The sequence below is a fragment of the Dermochelys coriacea genome, chromosome 10 (genome assembly GCF_009764565.3).
Source record: "Dermochelys coriacea isolate rDerCor1 chromosome 10, rDerCor1.pri.v4, whole genome shotgun sequence".
NCBI classification, from domain to species: Eukaryota; Metazoa; Chordata; order Testudines; family Dermochelyidae; genus Dermochelys; species Dermochelys coriacea.
The window spans coordinates 82,186,384-82,212,210 of NC_050077.1; the positions used below are offsets into that span (position 1 = coordinate 82,186,384).

The window sequence follows — 25,827 nt, forward strand, 5'->3', positions numbered from 1 at the left end:
GAGAGCAGACAGTGTGGAGATAACAGCTTGCCAAGAGTCAGAAGTGGCAATATCAGGCAAGAATGTCTGGAGCCAATTTGCATTATCCATTTCTCATGAACTAAGGGGATGTTTACATTGCGTTGTAAAACCGTCTCTTTGGGACCCGGGCTTCTGGACTTGATGTTTCCAAGCCCGTGTCTGAGCTTTGCAAACCTGGGCTTAGAGTTGGGTCACGTAGCCGTGCTAACATGTCCATACTGCACTATATAGACCTTCTGACTCAGGTTTGTGGTTTTAGCTGTCTCCACACTGCAGAATGACAGGGCTGGACCCAAGTCACAGTGGGTCTCGGGTTCCGACCCATCAACCTCACTAGCAGCATCCTTGGACATGGGTCCTGAGCATTTGCTGACCCCAGTCAAACTGATTTGTGTGTGGACAGAAGGGGAGCTTGAGCGCAAACCTGATTAAGAACCTGTGCTTAGTGTGTAGTGTAGACTTTGTGACCCTATGAGCCTCTTAATGCCAACTAGCAAAGGCTTCGTTGTTCCATGCACAAAAAGAGGCATGCTGTAATAGATGCCAAGACTGAAAGCTTGATCCATGAAGTCAACAGAATATTGACATGAAATGTTAACTATACGTGTTTGGAAAATGCATTTTACTTTGCAGTCTGGAGAAGCTGCTGCTAACTTGGAAGGCAGAGGTCTCGCATTTATATTCATAACTGGATAAAACAATCCTGTTGGGGAAAAAGAAAAGGAGTACTTGTGGCACCTTAGAGACTAACAAATTTATTAGAGCATAAGCTTTCGTGAGCTACAGCTCACTTCATCGGATGCATCCGATGAAGTGAGCTGTAGCTCACGAAAGCTTATGCTCTAATAAATTTGTTAGTCTCTAAGGTGCCACAAGTACTCCTTTTCTTTTTGCGAATACAGACTAACACGGCTGCTACTCTGAATCCTGTTGGGGTTCAGTTAATGAAACAAACGACAGACAAATAGTGAGAGGAACATGGCTGCAGAGATCCTAGAGAGAGACTCAATATACCAAAAAAGCACCAGGCAGTTTGCATATTAAGAGCCAATTATTTATAGACAGTATCTTATTTCTTACCAGAAAGCTCTTGTCCTTGGGGTTTGTGGTCAGACTCAGGCCAAGACGCATGTTGTCTTTGCGCTCTGACACATTGGAGAGTGTTACTCTTCCTTGAGAAAGAATACCAAGGTTAGATACGCTGTATCATCCAGCAGTGTGTGGCTGGTGTACAGGCTTCCGAAATGGTTTTTTACGTCACGCCTGGAGAGCTGGTCGAGGCTCTACCATTGTGAAGGAAGCACCTCAGCAGACCACAAGCAGTCCGAAGAATTGTAATACAAACCAAAAAATCCCACTTTTTTATTGTACCACTGTGATTATCCTAGTAAGTATAAGAACAGATCCAGCTGAAGGACTGCAAGACATTTTTATCTTGTTCATGTATTTTATCTGTATTTTACCTCAATAGATGCAACTGCCACAGAGCCAAGATCTCAGACCACCCCTGGGTGGGCTGAACTGACAAATAGAAAAAAAGTCTTCTAGGGAATTAAATAATGAGTTAAAAACCTGGACTTCCAACTAGATAAGCCTTAGAAAAACCTTTGAACTGGTCTAGCAAGTAATTTCCCATTGCAGGTATGAAACACATGCAGTTGCAGATGTATATGTGCAAATTTATTCCATTTCTTAAAATTGAGAGTGTCCCACAATGCAATGCAAACACAATTTCATTCTGTAAATGTTAACATCCTTTAGCTTCAGCAAAAGAAATCGTTTCATCTCTTCAAGCCAGCAGCATGTGGTTAGTGGGGGTGCAAAAACAAACCTGCCAGGGGTGGTCTGGCAATTTTAAATTCTCACATGACTATGATTTTACATCTCTTGGTCACGTGGGCAGTGCTTCGCTGAAGTGCACGTTTGAGCTACGCCTGCTCACCAAGAGCGTCAGAGAAGTTGGAACACAGTGTGATATACAGGAGGGTTCTTCCCACCTTTGCCCCAGTGCCTGAAGATGGGAACGGAGGAAAAAACTGAGCAATTAATGGGAAGAGCAGGAGGCCTCTTCTTTCATCTGGGGCCTTGTATCAGTCTCTCTCAAGGCTCTTGTGGGATTTTAAATGGGAAGGAGCCTGAACCACAAGTCCATACCCCATCCCACACCCCAGACTCTGAGCTGAACTCTGTAGGTTGAATACTCGGCCCATATAAAAAGCTTGATTCCTGAACCCTTGAACTTTGAGAAAGCTCATACATGGGGCAGTGCCAGATGTACATGTCATGCCTCCGGCCCACCTACAATTTAAAGGATATTTTCCATTGTAACTGGAATTGTATTTGTTCATAATCAATTACAGTTGGGAAACATAATTGGCGGGACTTAATTGGGACTGGCCCTCCTGCACTTGGCACAGATGGGGGTGGGGCTCAAAGCCACTTTTGCCTTCCTGATCCTGTGGTCACTGGGACAGTACTAAGGTGCAACTTAGATTAGCCTCAGGGTTGCTCTAGCTTGAACTAGCTGGTAACAGCCTCCAACGGATTGTTTCAGCATCTGGGGAGCAGCTGGACACAGTGGCTCCCAATCAGAACCTACTTTCACTAGCCACACTCCAGGTGCTTAGGGTAGGGACAAGCATGCAGGGTGTAGGAGGTGCTATGCTGGTCCCATACCACTTGGTGATTTCTCAGGCCAAGAACATCCCTGCCAGGAATTTCAAACACATTAGACCTCTGGAGGGCAGGAGAATGGATCTGTGAATATTGTGGGGCTGAATTTTTCAGCAGGATCAGTGCTCGAGGGGGAATGAAGGGCAGAGGGTTGTTGTACATGAAAATAAAAGCCCTGATCTCTCTGCGTGGATCCATGCACAGAGGAAACCTACTGTGCAGGTGTCTCCTCTAGTCACCACTCCCCTTGTCTCCTGTACACGGTATCCCTGGGGTCAGAGATCCATGTCTGGGGAGCAGCGCAGGCTAGGGGCCAGATGGGGCAAGGCAGGGTGACTAGTACACAAATCAAGCCTCAAGACATTCACAGAGAACACGCTGGCAATGCTGCAAAGCTTATGGTTGTGTTACCTCTTCCCCAGAGCCTCCAAATTGCTGGGGAACCTGTCCCCAACTCCTATTACTCCATGGGCACCAAGGGAAGATAAAATGTACTTGTGTCTCCTCGCTTTCTACTCAGAGTCTAGTTTACTCTCATCCTGTGGGTTCAAAGCATTAATGATGTGTGTTACAGGACACCCAAAGTTTCCAGTGCAGCTTTGATCTTTAGTTCAAGACTCACTCTGTAAGCATGTCTATACTAGGAGCCAAGGTTTGATTCCAACTCGGGTAGACGTACTTGTTCTAGCTCATCGCACTAACGTGCTAAAAATAGTGTACCTGGGGTTGCACTGCCATCCACATGTGGTGAAACCAGCTCTCCAGGCTGAGTGCAAACCCGCCTGACCCCCTTGGGTAAAGACTTGGAGTGGCTTGTCCATGCTGCTGCTCGCCGCTACCAGGCTACCCCAGCAACACTAACAGGACTTTTTTAGTCCACTAGCCTGATGAGAGCTAACGCGAGTGTGTCTACCTGACTCTGGAGTCACACCCAACTCACAGTGGAAACATAACCTGCAAGGCAAAGGACTTTCTAAAAAAAATAATTGATTTTTGTCAGAAAACCCCAGACCTGAAAACTCAATATTTTCAGCTAAAAACCAAAATTGTTTCACTTTTTGTCATTTTTCAGCCAAAAATATTTTGGTTTGAGAGAAAAAAAACAATTTGGGGTTTTTTGACAAAAACTTGGAATTTTCTGCAGACCCGTCCCCCCATTTTCCAACCAGCTCTACACGGAAGTTCATGTTGGGGCATTAGCCAGTTGGGAGACCCTGGTTCAATTCCCTGCTCTGCCACAGGTTTTCAGTAGGACCTTGACCAAGTCACTTAGTCTCCCTATGCATCCGTCCCCCTCTGCCCAATGGGGATAACAGCCCTGCCCTGCCTCCCTGGGGGGCTGTGAGGATAAATAGACTGAGGGCTGATGGGGCCCTATACACTATGCTGATGGGGCCATATAAGTACCTAAGACAGATAGGGTGGGGTGACTTCCCCTGGGATGTGGGGGTCTCTCTAAATATAGAGGATCCCTCCTGTGTGTGCAATCTTAAGGGCATGACCAGGTTCCCTATACTTTATAAACAAATGCCTCTTCCTGTGTTATAGATAACACTTCTGATCACTGACTTTCTAGGGATTAAGGAGTATTTGTGGCACCTTAGACTCTAACAAATTTATTTGAGCATAAGCTTTTGTCGGGTAAAACCCACTTCATCAGATACATGCAGTGGAAAATACAGTAGGAAGATATATGTATAGAGAGAGAGAGAGAGAGAGAGAGAGAGAGAACATGAAAAAATGGGGGTTGCCATACCAACTCTAACGAGACTAATCAATTAAGGTGGGCTATTATCAGCAGGAGAAAACAAACACTTTTGTATTGATAATCAGGATGGCCCATTTCAAACAGTTGACAAGAAGGTGTTGGCTGTCTTGGAGCCCCATATGCAGAAAATATATATATTTTACTATTGTATTTTCTACTGCAGGCATCTGATGAAGTAGGCTTTAGCCCACGAAAGCTTATGCTCAAATAAATTTGTTAGTCTCTAAGGAGCCACAAGTATTCCTCGTTCTTTTTGCTGATACAGACTAACACGGCTACCACTCTGAAACCTATCTCTAGGGATTGTTTTTTTCATTCTGACGAACTTGTCACTGTTAATACTGTGTGTTCACACTTGGCCAGAACAATGAAAACGGAGCAGTCAGTTTCCCAGTCAGTTTCACTTTCTGTCCCAGGGACATAGCATTTAGGCCGCACATAGGGCAGACAAGGTTTTAAATCCTTCCCAACCAAAATCTCTGAGGCAGAATCACAGCTGGTGTAAATTGAAAGAGCTCCATCTGGGCCCAGAACAATCCACACCTGCTGGGGAGCCACCCTGATGCTTTTTACAAAGACGGAAACTTTTCCTTTTATATTAGGTTATGTGGAACAATGGGGTTGGCTCTTCAGCTGGCCTAAATCATCCAAATCAGGGAGCAACATGGATTTCCACCAGCTGAGGATCTTTGTTTTAGAAAAAAAGCAAAACTTGAGAGCAACAATGAACAGGCACCACCTCTGGAACCAGTTTGGCTCTTTGATTCTGCTCCCTCTGGAGACTGCTCAAACATTTTAGTCTCACGAGATTTAGTGTTTCTTAAAGCCCCAGCTCCAGCCGTCATGTGACTATATAATTATCTCAGCTGCCATTTAAAAAAAAATGGTTCTCACCCTCACAATTATGGAGAAAAGCTTGAAAACATGACTGGAGTGCACCTTTAAAGGCTCAAAAGACAGAAGGTAAATAAAAAGAAACACACACATGCACACACTATTTTATATATGAGTTTAAAATCACAAGATTTTGTATATATTATCTCATGATCTGTGTGCGCCTAACTCATAATTTTCTAACATTTAGGCTAGCTGTACTGCGTAAGTGGCAGGGCATGTGGTACCTAGGTTGAGTTTGGTGCAGTTGCCATTAGTCTCGCCATTCACCGGACACTTGTAGACGTCTCCAGTCTTCAACTGTCCATTGGTTTCATAGGGGGCTCCCACCACCAGCCTGGACAAGAGAATGTTCCGTCAAGACATGAGTGGGCACTTGCAAATAACACACATTTCAGCATCAAACCCTGAGCCACCACATCAGAGACACCCAGGAATGGTTCAAATGATCATTTCTTGAGAATCCCAAAGAAACAATATACAGCGCTAGCGAATTAACGCAGACAGAGAAGAAACATGTATGGTATTTGTTTGAAGGAAACATCCCTAAGATTTATATGATTGAAGCTGGATTTACATGAAATACTTTTTGTTATGTGGAAAAAAAGTTTCAATGGACACAAATTCCCTCAAAGTATTCAGGAAACCATTTTTCCCTTCTGTGAAATGAAACCAATGGATATAAATGAGGGTAGAATTTGACCCTTAGTTGTATACGCATTGAGGCTAGCATTTTCAAAGCTGCCTAAAGGATATGGATGCCCATCACTTGTAATGAGAATTGGATCCCTAATCCTACAGGTGGCTGAGATTTTCAGAGAGAACAAGCTCAGAAGCTGGCAAATATTGACATTTTAATGGTTCCTTCCTACCATATTTGTATTATTGCCACAATAAATGACTTCATAACTCTCCACTCTTCACTACCATCTGTGAATTCATCCCCAGTCCATGTGACTAGTTTGTTGTTCAAACATCCAGACAATCTGGGAGGCTAATAATCTTGGGTGGAAAAGAACCCACAACTCATACCCCTTAAATATTTCCTCCATTGTTATGACATGTCAAGGGAAGCTTTCTCTACCTCTGAATAGCCAGAGGGGAGATGTGGTCATTCTCTGCATCCAACCAAGTAGCAAAACAAGTAATTTGATCTATCTTCTCTACCACATCAGGGAACATTAAAGTATTATAACCATGTATAATTTCTGTTTGAAAGTAAGATCTAAGAGAGATGGAGGTGAGTATTTAAAGGAAATGGCATGAAAATCAGAAGAAATAAAATGGAGGCCATGGTCTGTAGACTCGATGGTACAGTTCTGTTGTCTTCCTGCAAGGTAAGTCTGGTGGGCCAGTCACCCCAAAGGTACAGAAGTTCAGGTACCTAGGTTATATAGTGCAGGATAATGGTGAATTCAATGACAAACTTACAAGCAGAACAGGAAAGGCATGGGTGAAATGGAGAGATGTGCGGGGAACGATCTGCAATAGGAGAATGCCTTTCAAAATGCTGAGATGGACGCTTGGAGTGACAAGGATGGACCATGTTCAGAACGAACGAGTTAGGGGAAGAGACAATGTGGTATCAACTACAGAAAAGCTGAGGGAATCTGGCTTAGATGGTTGGGGCACATGAAAAGAAAACTGGGAAGAATATATATGAAAAAGGTGCTAAACTTAGAAGTGGAAAGTAAGAGAAGGGTTGGAAGACCCAAAACTAGATGGGTGGATACCATATCAAAGGATTCTGTGCAGTTTCTGAGCAACTGCTTCAAGACAGACTGGAATGGAGAAGAAGGACTCAAAGAGCTGATGCCATACAGATGGGACTAAGGCTAGAAGAACAACGACCAAGGGCAGGGCTACACTTGTAGATGTAGAGCGCTTTGAGTTAAACCAGCCTTCGGATTTAGTTGGGGATTGGTCCTACTTTGAGCAGGGGGTTGGATTAGATGACCTCCTGAGGTCCCTTCCAACCCTGATATTCTATGATTCTATGATTCTATAATTCAGGGAGTGCAGGAGGGAAAGCGTGGCAGTCTGTCCACACTTGCAGCGGCATTGGGAGCCGTGCATTATGGGCAGCTATCCCAGCATGCAAGTGACTGCAACGTGCTTTTCAAATGGGGGTGGAGTGTAACAGGGAGTGTGTTGTGTGTATGTGGGGGGAGAGAGAGTGGGTTTTGAAGGGGCTGAGAGCATTTCAGCACGCTGTCTTGTAAGTTCAGACAGCAGTAGACCCCCTTCTCCCCCGCCTCCCTCTCTTACACACGGCATTCCACACTAATGGTTGCTTTGTCTCAGAGCAGATAAGCAGCCGGCTGTCAAACGGGGCTTTCAAAGGGCATATATGCATTCCTGCAGCGATTCAAAACAATGACCAGAGTGGCCACTTGACTTAAGGGGATTATGGGATGTTGCCCGTGGCTGATGAGAGCACAGTAATGCAACACCTCGTCCACATTGGTGCCATGGTGCTCCAGCAGGGGCGCAGCAAACATTATTCCACTCACCGAGGTGGAGTACCAGCAGCGCTGTAGCCGGGGAGTCAGAGCGCTCTATGTGCCTTGCCAGTGTGGATGGGGAGTGAGCTAGTGTGCCGGGAGCTCCTTTGTTGTGCTGTAATTCGCAAATGTAGCCAAGGCCTAAGATCTTTGCAGGTAAGCAAAAGAAAATGCCAGAGGGAGTAAAATAAAGGTTTGGGCTTTAAATATATCAGCCCATTTTAAAATACGCTAATGAAAAGAAACTCTGTGGGCCAGATCCTGGGTGTGTTTCTAATCTGCTCAAGGTTCTGGCCAGAGGTGTGTGTTGTTGCCCATAGAGCTACCTTCAGCATTTTATTTTACCTAGCTGTAATGCAAGGAACCTACAAGCCTGTATCCTGTAGGGCATTAGCTTAAGCCATCAGCATAAGGCTTTGAGACCTATGAACGTTGGCATAGATAAGTAGCCCAGGGGTTCTCAACCTTTTTCTTTCTGAGGACCCCTCAGTATGCTATAAAACCTCCACAGCCCACAGTTGTGTCACAACAACTGTTATTCTGCATATAAAGCCAGGGCCGGCGTTCGTGGGTAGCAAACAGAGCAATAGCTTGGGGCCCCATGCCACAGGGCCCCCATGAAGCTAAGCTGCTCATGCTTTGGCTTCAGCCACAGGTGGTGGGGCTTCGGCTTTTTGCCCTGGGCCCCAGTGAGTTTGATACTGGCCCTGCTTGACGGACCCCCTGAAACCTGCTTACAGCCCCTCCAGGGGGCCCTGGACTCCTGGTTAAGAATCACTGAAGTAGCCAACAGCCACCCTGAGTTTTGGGGAATTGGGAACAGTGTGCTAAAGGGGGGAGTTAGTACAAAATGATAACAAGTAACCACAGGAATATGGAGCTGATACTAGGTTCGGATATTTTAGGATAAAATGTTGGTGAATGCTTACCCGCGAACTTACCTTGGCAATGAATTGACGTATATGGTGATAAGTTAGATTCATTAATATACTAACCTATAGAATTAAGGTGGGGAAGTTAGATACAGACAAGGTAGGCTGGGCATTTGTATGAATGTTCATGACAGCCCCTATAATGGGCCAGACCACCATGTAAGAGGGATCTGTACCAGAACCTGGACCATTGGACTCATTTGGCATGCCAAGGACAGAGCAGGACCTATGTCTCTTACCAGCAGATCCCCAAGAAGGTGTGTGAGTATACATGTGAGGGATGGTGCAAGAGATCACATTTACTTTGTATTACTGCTGTACCACTTTTGAATCTTTACTAATTGTGATAATAAAAGTGATTAAAGCCTCATTTTGCCCTCAGTGTGAGTCTCATTGTTGTGCACACTGCGATTCCTGCCCAGATATCGAATTTAATAATCTGAATTCTGTTGTACCTGATTTTGGGACTAGATCCTTACAATCCCTTAGCTTATTATTAGTAATTAGTTGGAAATTAATCATCAATAACCACTAAAGAATTGGGTGACTGTCTGCAAACATGGTTTAATTCTCACCTTTGTACTTCCCTGATCCTGGTGCAGCCCTGTGTTGGGCTGGTCCATCTGCACTAAGTTGGAGCATCCCTGAGACTCCTCTAACATACCCCAGCTGCATATGGCTACAAGAGGCCAAAACCATTACCATGGATATGTATGGCACGGGGTTGTCCTGGCCACACCTATTTTTCTGTAGGGTGGGGAATGGTGTGGGAGCCCTGGAGGTGGCTCTAGGCCACTGGAGGATTACCCTTGTCCTAGGGTGACTCTGCCTGACCTGGTTATAAGAACATAAGAACAGCCAGACTGGGTCAGACCAATGGTCCATCTAGCCCAGTATCCTGTCTACCGACAGTGGCCAATGACAGGTGCCCCAGAGTGAATGAACAGAGCAGGTAATCATCAAGTGAACCATCCCCTGTCACTCATTCCCAGCTTCTGGCAAACAGAGGCTAGGGACACCATCCCTGCCCATCCTGGCTAATAGCCATTGATGGACCTATGAATTTATCTACTTCTTTTTTTTGAACGCTGTTATAGTCTTGGCCTTCACAACATCCTCAGGCAAGGAGTCCCACAGGTTGATTGCGCATTGTGTGAAGAAAGACTTCCTTTTGTTTGTTTTAAACCTGCTGCCTATTAATTTCATTTGGTGACCCTAATTCTTGTGTTATGAGAAGGAGTAAATAGCATGTTCCTATTTACTTTCTCTACACCAGTCATGATTTTATAGACCTCAATTATATCCCCCCTTAGTTGTCTCTTTTCCAGATTGCACCAGTGCGAAGCAGCAGCAATACATGGGAGCGTCTGGCCACGTGTGTCTATGATCTGGTCACTCTCCTTCACAGACTTGTGCAGTACAAGGTCCGCACATTGTTTCTGATTTAAGAACTAATGCAGCACCCTCGGGTTTCTCAGTTAAACCAGGGGTCGGCTCACAATTATTATTGCTCCCTGGGTCTTTAATTGTATAAAATACAGTAATCATGGCTAATAAAGGTCACTAACAGGGAGCTTTCTACCGCACCTGTGTCCATTTGTGGGATAGGCTCTGGGTTAGGTTAGGCCTCCAAGGTCCAGCCCTGTGTCGGGATAACGGAGGTGGAGGAATTGGCAAGCACCACCAGAGAAGCTCTGTCACCCTGTTACACGGTGAAGTGTATCCTCCCCCTGCTCCTGGCCATTTCTGTTGGCCAACACAGAGTGGTGAGATGGGGTCACAGCTCAGCTGTCCTCATCACTGTCCTTCTCCCCTGCTTTGAATAGTGCTAGCATAAAGCGGTAGCTCCATTCTCCAGTCACACTGTCACTGGGTCCCCAGAAATAGGAGATGGGTAGGGCTGAGGTCCCCCTTTTGCCATGGGACTGATGCAACCAGTCCTGCCAGATGATGTCTGCTGAGATAGCAGGAAGTCCTTTGCAACCTCTCAGCTAGTGGCCTGACTGCCATGTCCACAGCTTAGTAGACAGCAGTGCAAGCTGCAGCCTTAAGGCCAGAGGTAGCTGAAACTCAGAATTTCCATTCCGCAGGAAATTCCAACTTTTTGGCATTTGGAGCAAAACCAAAACATTTCAACAATGTCCCATGAAATGAAACTTTTTTGAAAATTCATTTTTGGTCCATTGAAATGTTTAGTTTTGATATTTTTCATAGTCACTTTTAAAATATATTATGAAATAAATTTTAAAAAATTAAAGAGACAAGGTGGGTGAGGTGATATCTTTTATTGGATCCACTTCTGTTGGTGAGAGAGACAAGCTTTTGAGCTACACCAAACTCTTCCTCAAAGTGAAGTGGCCAATTCACCTTGAATTGTCCCTCAGAGTATGTGCTAACTACTTATGCTAAACTAGCTGTTTGATTTTGTATTCAGCTGTGACACTCTGTACCTTTCCCAGATGTGTTGAAGAGCTGTTTTTTTTTCCCCCACTGAATGCATCTGATGAAGTGAGCTGTAGCTCACGAAAGCTTATGCTCAAATAAATTTGTTAGTCTCTAAGGTGCCACAAGTACTCCTTTTCTTTTTGCCGATACAGACTAACATGGCTGCTACTCTGAAACCTGTAGCTCGAAAGTTTGTCTCTCTCACCAATGGAAGTGGGTTCAAATAAAAGATATTCCTGGTTGTGGTGTCCCCGAGCCCACAAAGTGGAGTAATGTGTTTTCCTTTTCCTTTTTTTTTCCATTAGTTGCTGTTTAATAAATTGTATCTTCTTTGAACTATATGTGATGATCAGTGGGACTCAGGAAAGCATCCAGAGCAGAGAGAGCACCCTGGAGCGTGGACACCCTAGCCCCTGTCCTAAGTGACCACGACAAGGTGGGGGGTCAAGCCAGGAATCCTGGGCCCAGCCTTGTTGGGGTTACAAGGTTTCTGCCACCCAGGAGAGTGGAAGGGGAGCCCTTGAGGTCAGGCAGACCTCTGGGTAAAGGGAGTGGGAGCGAGGACTCAGGTCCTTTCGCTAGCCCATCTCACCAGGGTAGTGTATAAGCCAGGAACGTTCCTAGAGGACCATTCCCCTGCTTACACTTGGATAAGTGACACCTTTCAATCCCAACCTGTTAACCCTAAATAAATATTGAGCATTGAATATTGGCTATGGAAATGTGGAGAGCTTTGGGTTAGGAACTCTATAGGTGGTTTTAGCTAGCAGTGGTAACGCACTCAAATATGCACATGCTTGTCTCCACATCCAGATCTGTAAATGAACAGAAACTCTTTTGTTCTGCATGGTGCTATATAACAGCTGGGAAAACAACTAGCCTCAGCACAGCTGGTTTGTGTTATACGAGGAATGATTATCTTTTTTTAACAACATTGTTTCCAAAAAGGCATTAAGAACTAATTCTTTAATTCCCTTGCAGTAAAACAGGGTTGCTCAGCAAATCGGACACTCCAAAAGTCTAATGAGCATTTTGGGTTTTTAAATGAAACGTTCCTTGTTATGCCATTTTGCTAATAAGGAGACTAATTAGGAGAAAGTAATAACTATCTAGAACCACCATCAATAACTCAGGCATCGTCTACTATATACTACAACTGCTTTGCCAGTATAGCTGAACCAGCAGAGCCCACTAGTGTAGACACAGCTTATGGAGTTTTGTCGGCAAAGTCGCACCACCTCCCTGAATGACATTAGCTGCCTCTATTCTGGGTTTTTGTGGTGTAGCTACGTTGGCTAGTGGGTGTGTTTTTTTCACACCCCCGACCAACACAACTATGCTGACAAAATTTTGTAGCGTAGACCGGGCCTCCAACTCAACCCAAACCACACTTTTCAGAAGCTGAATGAAATCTGGATAACTCCCCATGCACCACCAGGACTGGGAATTTCCAGGTACCATTAAACTTCTATCCAGCTAGAGAGGGGGCCTGGGCAGAGAGGCCATGACTTTGGGAGTGAAAGAACAGGGATCTTGGTAGCAAAGAGACAAACTTCAAAAGAAGGAAAAGCTGGGTAGAATCTTGCCTACAAAAAGAAAGAGGTTCAAAAACGGTGTTTGGTCCATTTCTATTTTTTAATCACACTCCAATGAATTCCCCACGAACAAGGGCAGATATTTTCATTTTAGATCTTTTTGCTTCCCAAGAAGAAAGAGAACTTTATGAAAAGTTCTCTGGTGTGCTTCAGCGATTGGAGACTTTAAAAAGATTCTTCCACTTCCACATATAAAGCTAAGGCATTGTTAGTAGTTACAGAGTTCAGTAACAAGCTGTAATAGCATCTCCCAGAGTTCATGATTTACACAAATTCATTCTCCTAAAGCAATACTTAGGGCTCCGTGTCTGTCACTGAGGTCGCAGAAGTCACGGATTCCGTGACTTCTGCAGGGGCCAATGTGGCTGACTCCAGGGCCACCCAAGCAGCTGGCTCTGGGTCAGCTGCTCATGTGGCCCCCAGGACAGCCACACCACCCACTGCTGGAGCGGCCCTGGAGACAACCACACCAGTTGCTTCTCCAGGGGCCCCTGGCAGTGGTCCCAGGTGGCCAGCCAGAACAGCTGCAGTCTGCTGGCCCGACGAGCAGTCCCTGGGTGACCAGCTGGAGCAGCCACAGTCCGTGGCACCCAGCAGTTGGTGCCGCTGACCCCGAGTACCCCTCCCCCAACAGCATCAGCCCCCTCGTGTGTCCGTCCCCCCCGTGTTGTGCCCAGGTTTAATCACAGGTATTTTTAGTATAAATCATGGACAGGTCACAGGTCCTGAACTTTTGTTTATTGCCTGTGACCTGTCTATGTCTTTTACTAAAAATATCCGTGATTAAATTGTAGCTTTAGCAATAGTCGCACCAAAGAAAACCAGCTCCAGAATCAGACCACTCCTAACTTCCTCAAACACTTTCCTACTGGAAGGATCCTTCCCTTCAAGGTTCAGCTAAATTAATACCTATCAACAGATCATAGCCCCATATTTTAATGTTACTGTCTATTAGGCCTATCAGGTCTCTCATACGAACACAAACATGTCACGGCTCTAAAGCAATACATTCCACATACCTCCCAGTCAATTTCACAGCTTGACGCTACAAGGAAACCAAAAATATTTAGGTTTCAGAGTAGCAGCCGTGTTAGTCTGTATTCGCAAAAAGAAAAGGAGTACTTGTGGCACCTTAGAGACTAACAAATTATGCTCTAATAAATTTGTTAGTCTCTAAGGTGCCACAAGTACTCCTTTTCTTTTTGCAAAAATATTTACACACACAACAATAAAGGTAATGAAAATCAGAAGCTAATGAAAATAGCATTTTAGTCTCTGAAATACAATGGCATTGTTTTCCACTTTGGATTAACTTTAAATTGTCACTGAGCTGTAGTCATCAAACGTACATGGAAACTTGGCAGCTAAAGAAATGCTTTTCTGGCTATTTAAAAGGTGGACAGAGTTTTCGTTACAGGAGACATAGGAATGTAGACTAATGTTCACAAGAGCAGTTATTAGAATGTGGCAATCATGTAATCCTTCATTCTCAAGTCGGTTAGAAGCCTGCTGGTATTATTGTGGTTTATGAAGTCATGCGCTAGATGCTTGTCTAAAAATAAGATCCTATCCCAAATCAGCATGAAAACACATCTGGGAAAGGAAACCAATAAATAACAACAAAAGAAGCTATTGAGAGTCATCAACTGTATTTGTCATCTCTGTAAATTGTTCCATGGCAGCAAAACTCAATGCATAAAATTATTTTTTGTTTGTTTCCCATTAAAACTGTTAGACTCTTCTTTAGAGTAAGATAGTATTTCGTGTTTCCAAAGACCAACTCCGGCATACAATGCAAAGCCACATGTCGGCTATTGTCTGAGTCCAAATTCCAAGGGCCTTCAGATCATGTTTTAATGGCTTGAGGGAACCTGGGAACGAGAAGTGACCAGCACTTGTGTGATGGCCGCCCAGTTCAATGCACAGCCTGGGCCTGCAGGTACATGGCATGAGCCCTGAAAGGATGCCTGCTCCATTTGGGCCAATCACAGTGTATCGAATGATTGGCTGGCATAAGGCACTTCGCGCCAGCTGCAAACGGTGCATTGGAGAGATTAGAGCAGTGATCAAAATGGCCCTTTCTGAGTCTCCAGCCGGCAAGAAAGGTCACAAAGAACAACACGTTACTGTCATGTGACTGGACATGGGTGGTCATGCCTAGTGGTTGGAGCAGGAGTCAGGCCTAGTGGTTAGAACAGGAGTCAGTAACCAGGAATCGGAGCTCAGAGTCAGAGTCCAGGTGCCAGAGTCAAGTGTCAGAGGCAAATTGTGAGGTCCGGAATGGGAACTGAGGGTCAGAACCAGGTTACCTGGAGTAAGGAAAAGCAGGCGCAAGGCTGGGGCCAAGCCAGGATCTGGGCAAGAACAAGGTGAGAGCAGGGCTGGGAACAAGCAGCTATCGCAGCCCAGGGTGAATGCTTCAAGCAGTCGCTGATCTACAGCTGGGCTTAGGAGCTGGTCTGCTGACTCTTACAACCAATCAAACAGCCTAGCCACAGGCCAGCTGCACTCGTTAGGTGGCCCAGAGACAGGCTCTGCTGCAGGTTCTGCTTCCAGACTAGTTCTGCTGTGGAGCCTGATTCCCAACAGTTACATAGAATGGGGACAGGTGGAACATTTAAATCTATGCAAAATAATGAGCTTGGTGGAAGGGAAAGGAGGACAACTGAAGGGGCAGAAAGAGACACAAATGAGTTTGGATGGGGAGGGGGGCGGGATTTTTAAAAGCTCCTAAGTCATTTAGCAGCACAAGCCCCATTGGATTTCAATCGGATTTGGGCTTCTAATTGAAAAATCTCACCCATGTGATATGGATGGGGGGAAGGAGGGTCCTTTGCTTATCCGAGGGGGATCCACTCATGTGCAGTGGCAGTCAGAAAAGCAAAGATAGTGTTAGGAACCATTAGGAAAGGGATAGAGACTAAGACAGAAAATTTCATAATGCCACTATATAAATCCATGGTTCCCCCACATCTTGAATACTGCGTGCAGTTCTGATTGCCTCATCTCAAAAAAGATATATTGGAACTGGAAAAGGTACAGAGAAGGGCAACAAAAATTATTAGAGGCATGGAACAGCTTCTCTGTGAGGGGAGATTAAAAAGACTGGAAAAGAGATGACTAAGAGAGGCCTGGTAATAGACATCTATAAAATCTTGACTGGTGTGGAGAAAGTGAAGAAGGAAGCGTTATTTACTCCTTCACATACACAAGAACTAGGAGTCACCCAATGAAATTAATAGGCAGCAGCTTTAAAACAAAACAAAAGGTAGTACTTCTTCACACACTGCACAGTAAACCTGTGGAACTCCTTGCAAGGGGATGTTGTGAAGGCCAAAACTAGAACAGGATTAAAAAAAAAAAAGAGATAAGTTCCTGGAGGACAGGCCCATCAATGGCTATTAGCCAGGATGGGCAGGGATGCAACCCCATGCTCTGAGTGTCCCTAGCCTCCGTTTGCCAGAAGCTGGGAATGGGTAACAGGGGAGGGATCACTTAGTGATTACACGTTCTGTTCATTCCCTCTGAAGCAACAGGCACTGGCCACGGTCAGAAGACAGGATACTGGGCTAGATGGACCATTGGTCTGACCCAATACGGCCTTTCTTATGGGCCAGTAGCTCATACCCACTCCCTGGTGGCCTGGCTGTGGTGGCGGTGGCCTTCAGCCACATGTTTGCAGTAGTACTCAATACCACAGGACACTCCCCTGCTCCAGGATCTGAGTCTGAAACTCTGGGGAGGTTTGTGAAACCGGGCTGAGTTTCAGGTTTGCCAGTTTTGTCTCAGAACCCCAAGGAAATTCAAATGGCAGATAATTTCAGTGGGAAACCAGCCCAAATAGCCAGATTTCTCCTCAGCTTTACTTTGAGATTTGGGATGCGTTCAAGCCTAGATTAACTAGGCTATCCTCTGTTAATGCAGAACAGGTCCCTGCAGTCTGTTCATCAACATTTCCCCAGCAGACTTCCCTCAGAGTATTCCATAGCCGGTTCCTGCTGTTCCAGCTACATTCCCCTTGGCTTCCCCTTTAATCCTAGTATCAGAGGGGTAGCCGTGTTAGTCTGGATATGTAAAAGCGGCAAAGAGTCCTGTGGCACCTTATAGACTAACAGATGTATTGGAGCATAAGCTTTCATGGGTGAATACCCACTTCGTCGGTTGCATGTACTTCCCCTTTAATCCTAGTTATGCACCCTTGGGTCACCTTCAATAATTCCTCTCACTCCTTGTAGATATTTATAATATCCTGACTTAGGGACTGATCCTAGACAGGCAAAGCTGCCAGCGAAGGCAGCAGGATGGGGCCTTGGGTCATTGTTTGGACAATAAAGGCGGCTTCAGAAGATAAACGCTTTTCAAATGCTCATTCGCAGGTTTGTTTTTCAATTGTGCAAAGAAAAAAAGTCACTCTCCTCCTGGCTGAGCATGCTGCTGGCAACTTTCAGCCTGAGCCTATATCTTTATCCGTAACCCCAAAACCCTCCAAAACCCAATGTTTTTGGTGGAAATTAATTATACATATGTTGCATGTACAGATCAAATTTTGAAAGGCTGCTCTCCAGTTTTCCTCCTTCAAATTGTGAGTACAAATTGTTGTGGGGACAATTTGACATCTACGATTTAATGGACTAAGGCAGGGGTAGCCAACCTGAGCATGAGAAGGAGCCAGAATTTGCCAATGTACATTGTCAAAGAGCCACAGTAATATGTCAGCAGCCCCTCCATCAGCTCCCCCACCCTGGCTCCCAGCGCCTCCCGCCCATTGGCAGCCCTGCCAATCAGCATCTCCCCCTCCCTCCTCATCGGCTGTTTCGTGGCATGGAGGAGGCTCTTGGGGGAGGGGAAGGGGAGGAGTGAGGGCACAGCAGGCTCAGGGAAGGGGGCGGGAAAGGGTGGAGGGGGGGCAGGGCCTGGGGCAGAGCCAGGGGTTGAGCAGTGAGCACCCCCCGGCCCATTGGAAAGTTGGTGCCTGTAGCTCCAGCCCCAGAGTCGGTGCCTCTACAAGGAGCCGCATATTAACTTCTGAAGAGCCGCATGTGGCTCCGGAGCGACAGGTTGGCCATCCCGGTCTAAGGGTTCAGACCAACTGCTGTTGAAGTCAGAAACAGTTTTTCCATTCACTTCAACAGTATGGGACTGGGCCATCAGATTTCTAATGACCTGAGGGCAAGAGCCGGACAGCTACAGGTCTTAGCTGTCTAGGTGACCTGAACGGCAGATGCAAAAATGATTATACATGATAATGTTGTGATCTACAGGTTTTACTGACTTGAGCTTCAGATGGCCACATTGGTTATGCTGGTCACCTTAAATGAGTGCTATCAAGTCTGAAGCCACGCTGCCTTGTCATGTATTCTGTATGTGCTTCATATATTGCAGAAAATCTCTTTGAGAAAATGTATGAGAGAGTTTGACAGTATTTATTGGTACACTTTTTAGATCCTTCCATCTGTACAGCCAGGCCACTTTAGTACCATGAATCCAACACTAAAGCGAATAACGTTTTAGAAATCTCTAAAAGCCATCTACACATTGCTGTCTAACCAAACTTATTGTTTTTGAATTCTGCGTCCAATCAGCTGCCCATCTCCTACGGGAACGATCCATTGGAATAACAAAGCCCTTTGGGAAGTAGCGACAAAGTTACCAAACTCAATATTTTTTGATTTTCCAAAAACATTTTGATTAAACTGAAAAAAATTCAGGAAGGGAAGGTATGTCTAACTGGTGATTTTGGAAGGCAAGAATTAAGAATGAACAAAGAAGCAACTATTCCTTTCACCGGAGGTTTCAATCATTGGAACACTTAATCTCCTGCCATACAAATTCAGTTGCGGCTAATTTATTCAAGATGGAACTGGAGAAACTACTTACTATGGAGAGTCAGGAGAGGGAGAGGATAGTGATGGAAAACTTTAAATTGGAGTGGGGGTCTTTGTAAGCAAGTGGGGAGGGAATGGACTTGAAATGCCTGCTGTACACTAGCAATGGTCAAAAAAAACCCAGAGGCGACAGGGAATAAAATCGGAGAGAAACAATTGAGAACTTTAACAAAGGTGTCCATCACTTTATCTGAAAATGAGGGCAGAGCACAGCACTGGGGGAGCAGAAAATTTAAACCTAGATCTGACAACAGCTCTCTGGGTGGTCCTGGGAATGTCATGGAATCCATTGGCCTTACCCTGTAGTAGTCAGTGATGGGATAACCTACCCACAGGGAAAGAATATTCCTCACCCCCAAAGCAAGAGATCGGCTGATGCCCTGAAGCCAGGAGCATTTCAGTCCCTTAAATGCTTATATTTTTAAATCCTTACTACCCGTAACTCTGGATGCACTTGTCCATATAAATGTGCAAGGACTAAATAAATCTAAGGACTGCTAAGCTATTGGCCTCACTGCCTCCTGGTAACTGTGCATAGTGAGGATTAATTCTGGTGAGCAATGCTACAGTTATCACCCATACACAAACTTTCCATACTTTTGCACCTTGCCACTAGGAGAAAGGGGTGTACGTGACAGATAGCAAAAGGGCTTGCCCAAAAACATGCCCAGGTCAAGCAGTCCTGGTAATGGGCAGTTTGAGCTCCTCCTCCCAATGTCACAGTAAGTTCAGTTAGTATTGTTTATTTCTTTTAAAATATGGCTGAGGCTGGAGAACAGCCCCACAGGCATCTGGCATTAGCTGGGGTGGCCCGCAGCAGCTGGAGTAACCAGCCCAGGGGTTGGATGGCCCCAGCTCAGGGGCTTCAAAGGCAGTTTAAAACCCTCCCCCCTGAACTAACCATGTCTCAGCTGCAGATCAGGATTTGGCCCCTCGAGATCCAACATGCACAATCTCTGACACTTACAGTTCACAGCATACCACCTTCTCCTCTGGGCATGGCTAGGACTTTACCCGAAAGCATTTTCAACTGGTACTGTCCAGCAGCTCAGAAGATCTGGGACCCTATAGCAACCATGCACACTATCTATGGGCTCCTTTCCGGATGTTCCTGTGCACATGCCCTGGGAAGAAAGAGGGCAGAAGAAGTCTCACTCCCTCCTTGCCCCGTCACATCCTTGCAGAAGCCCAGCAGAAGTGAGCCCTAGAGCACCCCACAGTATTAGGATGTACCGCTGGCTCACTGCACGGTAACACGAATCAGCCTCCTGTGGGGTGGGTTTCTGCCCCATATTTGCCTGCTGGTGTTTGGGGTGGGGACCACAGGGTTCTCCTTTGCTGCCCTGCACAAGGAGAAAGGACCCAAAGCATTAGCATGGCTGTAATGCCTTTTGCTACAGGTGCTGAATTTCACACTAGATGCCCTATATTCAGGCATTCAAGGGTTTACTTCTTGTCAACACAAACTCGGCTCCCAGAGAGCATATGGGAAGTGCTTAGCACTGAAAAAGAGACAACATCAAGCACTCGGGATGGCAGAAGTATTGCAGAAAAGCCTTTACTAAATAATCCTGGTTAAACACTTTTCCAGGAAGCCTAGCTGGGACAATCCAAAAAATCAAACGTCCAAGGGCGTGTGTCCTTCTGAAACCTAAACACAGACACTGTGTTAGAGACACAGAAGAACAGGGAAACCCTTTGGCATTGAATGATCTGTCAAGAGAGGGACTCAGATGGTTAGAAAGCAGCAATCCAGCTTGTGCTGAGCTGAAGATCACAGTTTAGAGTGTCTTGGCATCTCTACCATCGCTGTTTGTGGCTATCCCATAATTTTGGTCTGGCAAATGTATAGGACTATACTGAACACTGCTGGCTGCTTTACTCGTATCTTTAATCATGTTAATTGGCTATACTTAGCAGCAGTTTTAGAAAAGCATAGCACAGCACAGCAAAAAGCATAGCAGAGCAAACCTTGGTTCCCCTATATTATAGGGGCTGGATGATTAATCCAGCCCAGAAAATCAAACCCTGGGTCCGTAGATTCCCCTTAATGCTCGCATATCACTCCCAGTGAAGCCAGCGGCAGTTACCTGTGTGTGTCAATGGGAGAAAAAAGCCATCTACATTTCTTTAAAATATCACCTGCATCGCCTTTTATACCTCTACCTTTCGCTGTGCAGCATTCCCATTGACACCTGCATGTAGCAAGGAGGTAAGGGCAACTGGGTATGCAGGCAGGAGTAACAAGGCCCTCTACTGCCCACACCTCCAATTCAGCAGGCATGCACTGGATTGTGCCCACAAAGATGGAGACACATTCATTGCCTGTGTGCAGATTCAGCAGCTGGGCACCTAACAGTCCTATGACTGCATGCCTACTTATGTTGATGATGCAGAAGTTGCACATGGAAAAGCGGCTGCATGAAACTGGAAGTTGGTTTGAGAGCAGCTAAAAATGGGGTCATTGGTGCTGAACTCTTCTGTCCCGAGAATGACAGAATGAAGTAAAGACTTGCTTTGATAGGTTGATCTTAGTTCTCCTCCATCAGATCCTACACAACATACATGATGTAGCAATTAGAGATATGTATTGAACTCTGTGGGTCAGCCTGTCTGAACATGACCACCATTCAAGAGAGCTCAGGCCCTTGGTTTTGGAGCAGGACCGCGTCTGGCATACTCTCTGCAGTCTGTCACTGTCTCGCATTACCTTCCTAATGAGCAATTCTTGTTCTCTGGAAAAACCCATTAGCAATGGTGTGAGAGGATTGTCATTTTAATGGAAGTCACCCACGGGAATATTTCCTTTAATCTTTTACAACCATCAGGCAAGCTAGGTTTGTTTTTCTAAGCAATGATCAGTGTTTTTCCTGTTTTATAACAAACCCTCTCATCCCAAAATGAAACATAAACACGATTGTAATTTAAACAGATGTTTTTAGTGACAGTGGGTTTGAGACTGGTATGTATAGTTCTAATTATATAGTACATTCCTGCAACACATCTCCTAATTCAGCCCGTGGCAATGCAGGCTTGTTTTAGCAATCCCTCCACCCATTTCTTTTTTAAGTGGATACACACAGACGCACGAACACACACACATATATATATATGATGGGAAATGTCAGATATGATAAAATGGAGCCACCCATAATGGAGTACAATACTAACAGCATATTCAGGCGATGGGAGTCCTGAAAAAGGCAGTGAATGGTTATACCAGTTCCCTTACACCAGTTTAACTCTCTTGACTACAACAGAGTTAGTCTTGACTTAAAATGCTGCCAGTGACATCAGAATCAGGCCCGCTGAATTGAGGGCCATATCTATATTAAGGAATTAAAACAAAATTAACCCCAGTGCTTGTACCACTTGCTGAATAGCACTAGTGTCAGCGCCAGTGGGTGCCCTGGTATAGACAAGGCTTGAGTAGCTTCTGGCACCTTTGCTACCATATTGATCAGGCCTTGTGCCAGGTGTAATCATTTGCACCTGTGCAAATCTGATTTGACAGTGTTTTACTCTCACTTGAAAGGATTTCACAGACTTTAATTAAGGCACAGAATGTGTCTGGAAAGTAGGAAAGAATTAGTATACCCATTTTACAGATGAGGCTCTGGAAGTTAAGTGACACATTGTCTCAGTGGAAAATCTGGGAACAGACCCCAGCAATTCTGACGTATAGCCTCTTCTCTAAGCACACAAAGGCCACTCTGTTTTTCTGCAGAATAACGATATATAAAAAGACAAAGTGCTGATGAGTATGTCGAGGGAAATCCCTGTCTATTACAGTCACAAGGCATAGTGTTGCACTGAACAGACTGAACACTAAGTGTCAAAGCCTCTGCAAATTAGTGATGGGCAGAGCCATAAAAGTTCAGAGATTTGGTTTGGACGCTACTGCAAAGCTTATCTGAGCCTCTTTGGTCTGAAGATTAGGCAGGCAGCCTGTGAGAAGGGACCTTGCAACAACATTTTCAGCACCCCCTCTTCAATAAGCCACATGTTCTACAGCATTACAACAAACAGACATTACAGTAAACCACCTGACTGTACTGCTCCCTAAAGTAACACGATGCAAAGCATGTCTCAGGGGCTCGCTGAACATTGATGGACAGAACCCATGGCTGGCAGAGGGCTGAGTGGGGCCAGCAGCCGAGACACTGGCTGGCAGAGGCTGGCGGCTGGAAACCCAGACCAGCAGCTGGCTGAGCGGCTCAGTCTGCTGCCGGTCTGGGGTTCCGTCTGCCGCCCCCGCTGCTAGTCTGGGGTTCTGGCCGCCAGCCCCTGGCACCCAAAACCTTAAAGTAAAGTAAATAAATGAAGACATGGCACACCACTTCTCAAAGGCTGTCAACATCTGGCCTAAGTGCTTTCTGATTGCCACAGTGTTGTAGGTATCACATAACATTGCAGAGCATGTACAGTAAGATTCCTGAGCTTTCCGACTGGAAACTAAACACAACTTCCTTGTGGGATTTGAAACAACACCTTGATCTCTGACTCCAGCACCTCTCCAGAGGGGTCTGCTGCTACTCCTGGTTTTCCACATTACTTGTTATCAGTGGCTAATATTATTCTGCTGGGTTCACAGATTCATACCTTTTAAAGACCATTTGCTCATCTAGTCTCTCCTCCTGTATAACCAAGATGCAGAATTTCACCCAGCTGCCTCTGAATGTTTCAAGTCCATGGCATCATATTCACGGCAACAGGCCCCAAGCACTAAGTGATCCAGATGTGAACCTTATGAACACATAACGGGCTTCCCACAGCTAACCTCTGTGAGGGTTGGAAGGGACTGGAGCCTCCTTTCTTACCACAGAGATGGTTTTGGACCCCAGGGTTTAGCTGCTTGACCGACACTGCATGAGTGAAGGCTGGTGGCAAGATAGGGTGTAACTGCAACCGCAGCACATTTCTGCTGTTTAACCTGCCATGGTGCCACGGCAGAAGTGTTACTAAAGAGGTTTAGGGCTATTGCTGCACCAGGCTGAGAACGGACATTTCATTAGCGTGGCAAATGTCCAGTTTTCAAAGGATCGTGCTCAGCGGGCACCCCCAAGACTCTGGGCACACAAACAGGCCCTTATACACTGTCCTATCCCTAGTCTACATGCACAGGTCCAGAATGGTCACCATGCCTGCCTTTGAGAACCTGGCCCTTTAAATGAACAACCTCACAGCCGTCAGGCTAGGGGGTGTTTTTAGTGTACTGCTTGAGAGGAGATCACACTCCCTCACTGACGTTCTGCTGGTGGGGCTGGAGCCCTGAGCATTGGAACTGAAAAGAAACACAATGATATCCGTGTAGTCATGAGGACTGGCCTTACCCACGGGAACGTGGTCTCGGAACTCACAGACACAAATAACAGGAGATTACATTCCATCGGGGGACTCTCTCAGCCAAGTCGAATGGAATTTGATGCAACAGGACAAACCTTTCCTGGAGCCTCCATATGTCAGCAGGGGAATTTTTAACTTGAGTGTCAAAAAATGCTAACTTTGCACTTTGCTCGGGAAAAACGGATTTGTTTTTGTTTCAGGAGCCTAAGGAAGAATGAACGGCCCAGGCAGCCTGGTGTCATGCAACAGGAGCGGCAGCAGACCTGCAAAACACCGATTCAACTGCTTTGGGCTGCTAATGTTGAATCGGCCTTTCACTTAAAATGGAACATGTAAAGCCGTTCCAGGACATAGGAGTTTACACAGCCTGAACTGCCAGTGTGGAAGGCAGATACAGATGAGGAGTCAGACTTGCCCTGCAAATCCTGTCAATCCAGTGGCAAAAGCAGAAGAAAAATGGAAAGCCGAGAGCCAGGGTCCATTGCATATTCTGAACACTTATTTGCACATGAGCTGCTGCCGGTTTCACTAGGGAAGAATCCAGAACACGTTTCCTTTTGCTGAGCACTTACAATTTGATACCCCCCTTTTTTTCTCCTGCAGGCAACTGGTCCTTTAGTCCATAGCAGATCTGGGCGGCGTGGACAGGGATGGAGTAGTTGCCTTGCCCGAGTTCAACGGTCAATAACAGTGAAAATATCCCCTGATCAATGAATTCTTTGAGCTTCTGTGTGAATTAACATAAAGATACAGCTGTGGGATGCAGGGCTGCTCATCATCCCCCTAGGGTAGCCAGCCACTCATTACCCACCTACTATCTGTAACTGGGAAAGCAGATGGAGGCAATCCAAGACAGTGTTACCCTGCAGCATCATGTGCCAGAATGTCACACACAAGATCAGGGCTGTCCCTAGCTATTGTGGGGTCCCAGGCCTCCATGGGGGGAAGGGGATTGGGCAGGAGAGGAATGGGCCCCAGGCCTCCGTGGGAGGGGGGCGGGCCTCAGGCCTTCTCGGAGGGGGGAGGGGCTGGCTTTGGGGGCAGGAGGGAACCACCCCCCAGCACTCACCGGTGGCATGGCTGGGGCCGGGTCGCTGCACTTCCCACCGCCGGTGAGTGCAGCCCCAGCCCTGCTGCACTCCTCAGGGGAGTGGGGGCAGGGCTGGGAAGGGGCACAGCGGGGTGGGAAGAGGCGGGGCAGAGCAGGGGTGGGGGCCCTGGGGAAGAGCCAGAGTATGGGCTGGAGCAGCACGGTGCCCCAAATTTCCTGGTGCCCTACGCAGCTGCGTACTTTGCGTATGGGTTAGGACAGCCCTGCACAGGAGAGCCCCTAAGGCATTTCCCTTTTACTCTCTGTGGTATGTGACATATGCCTGGCTGTTCTCTCCATCCCCCCATGGCAATCTGCTATGGCCGGTAGCTCCGCCAAGTCAGTGAACAGGGACCTGAGGATCTGCTTTTCTACTCATTGAGATGGGCGTGAATCAGGAGTGACTCTCCAGAACTCAATGGAGTTATCCTGGTATAAAACTGGTATGTTGGTGAGAGGAGAATCAGACCCCAAGTAACTAAGGATGGAGATAAACTGGTCTCTTCTGAAAGCTGGTGGGGTTTATGTGTGTGCACATGCACCCATATCTTACAGGGCTGAGTAACCTGGGATCCATCATTCTGAGGAGATCTTCTGCAAAACTTAAATCATTAACAAAAATAAATGGCCAGACCTCAGGGTCTTCAATGTTTCATTGTCTGCAATGGAGTTAC

General features: G+C 46.1%; 1 protein-coding gene across 1 annotated transcript in view; it reads right to left on the reverse strand.

Moving 5' to 3' along the window:
• ITGA11 (integrin subunit alpha 11) overlaps positions 1-25,827 on the reverse strand; it is a 167,784-nt gene that overhangs the window by 94,588 nt on the left and 47,369 nt on the right. The window contains exons 3-4 of the mRNA XM_043493798.1: positions 5,584-5,693; positions 1,102-1,193 (exon numbers count right to left, since the gene is read on the reverse strand). Coding sequence (XP_043349733.1) covers positions 1,102-1,193; positions 5,584-5,693 — 202 coding nt within the window. The remainder of the gene's footprint in view (positions 1-1,101; positions 1,194-5,583; positions 5,694-25,827) is intronic.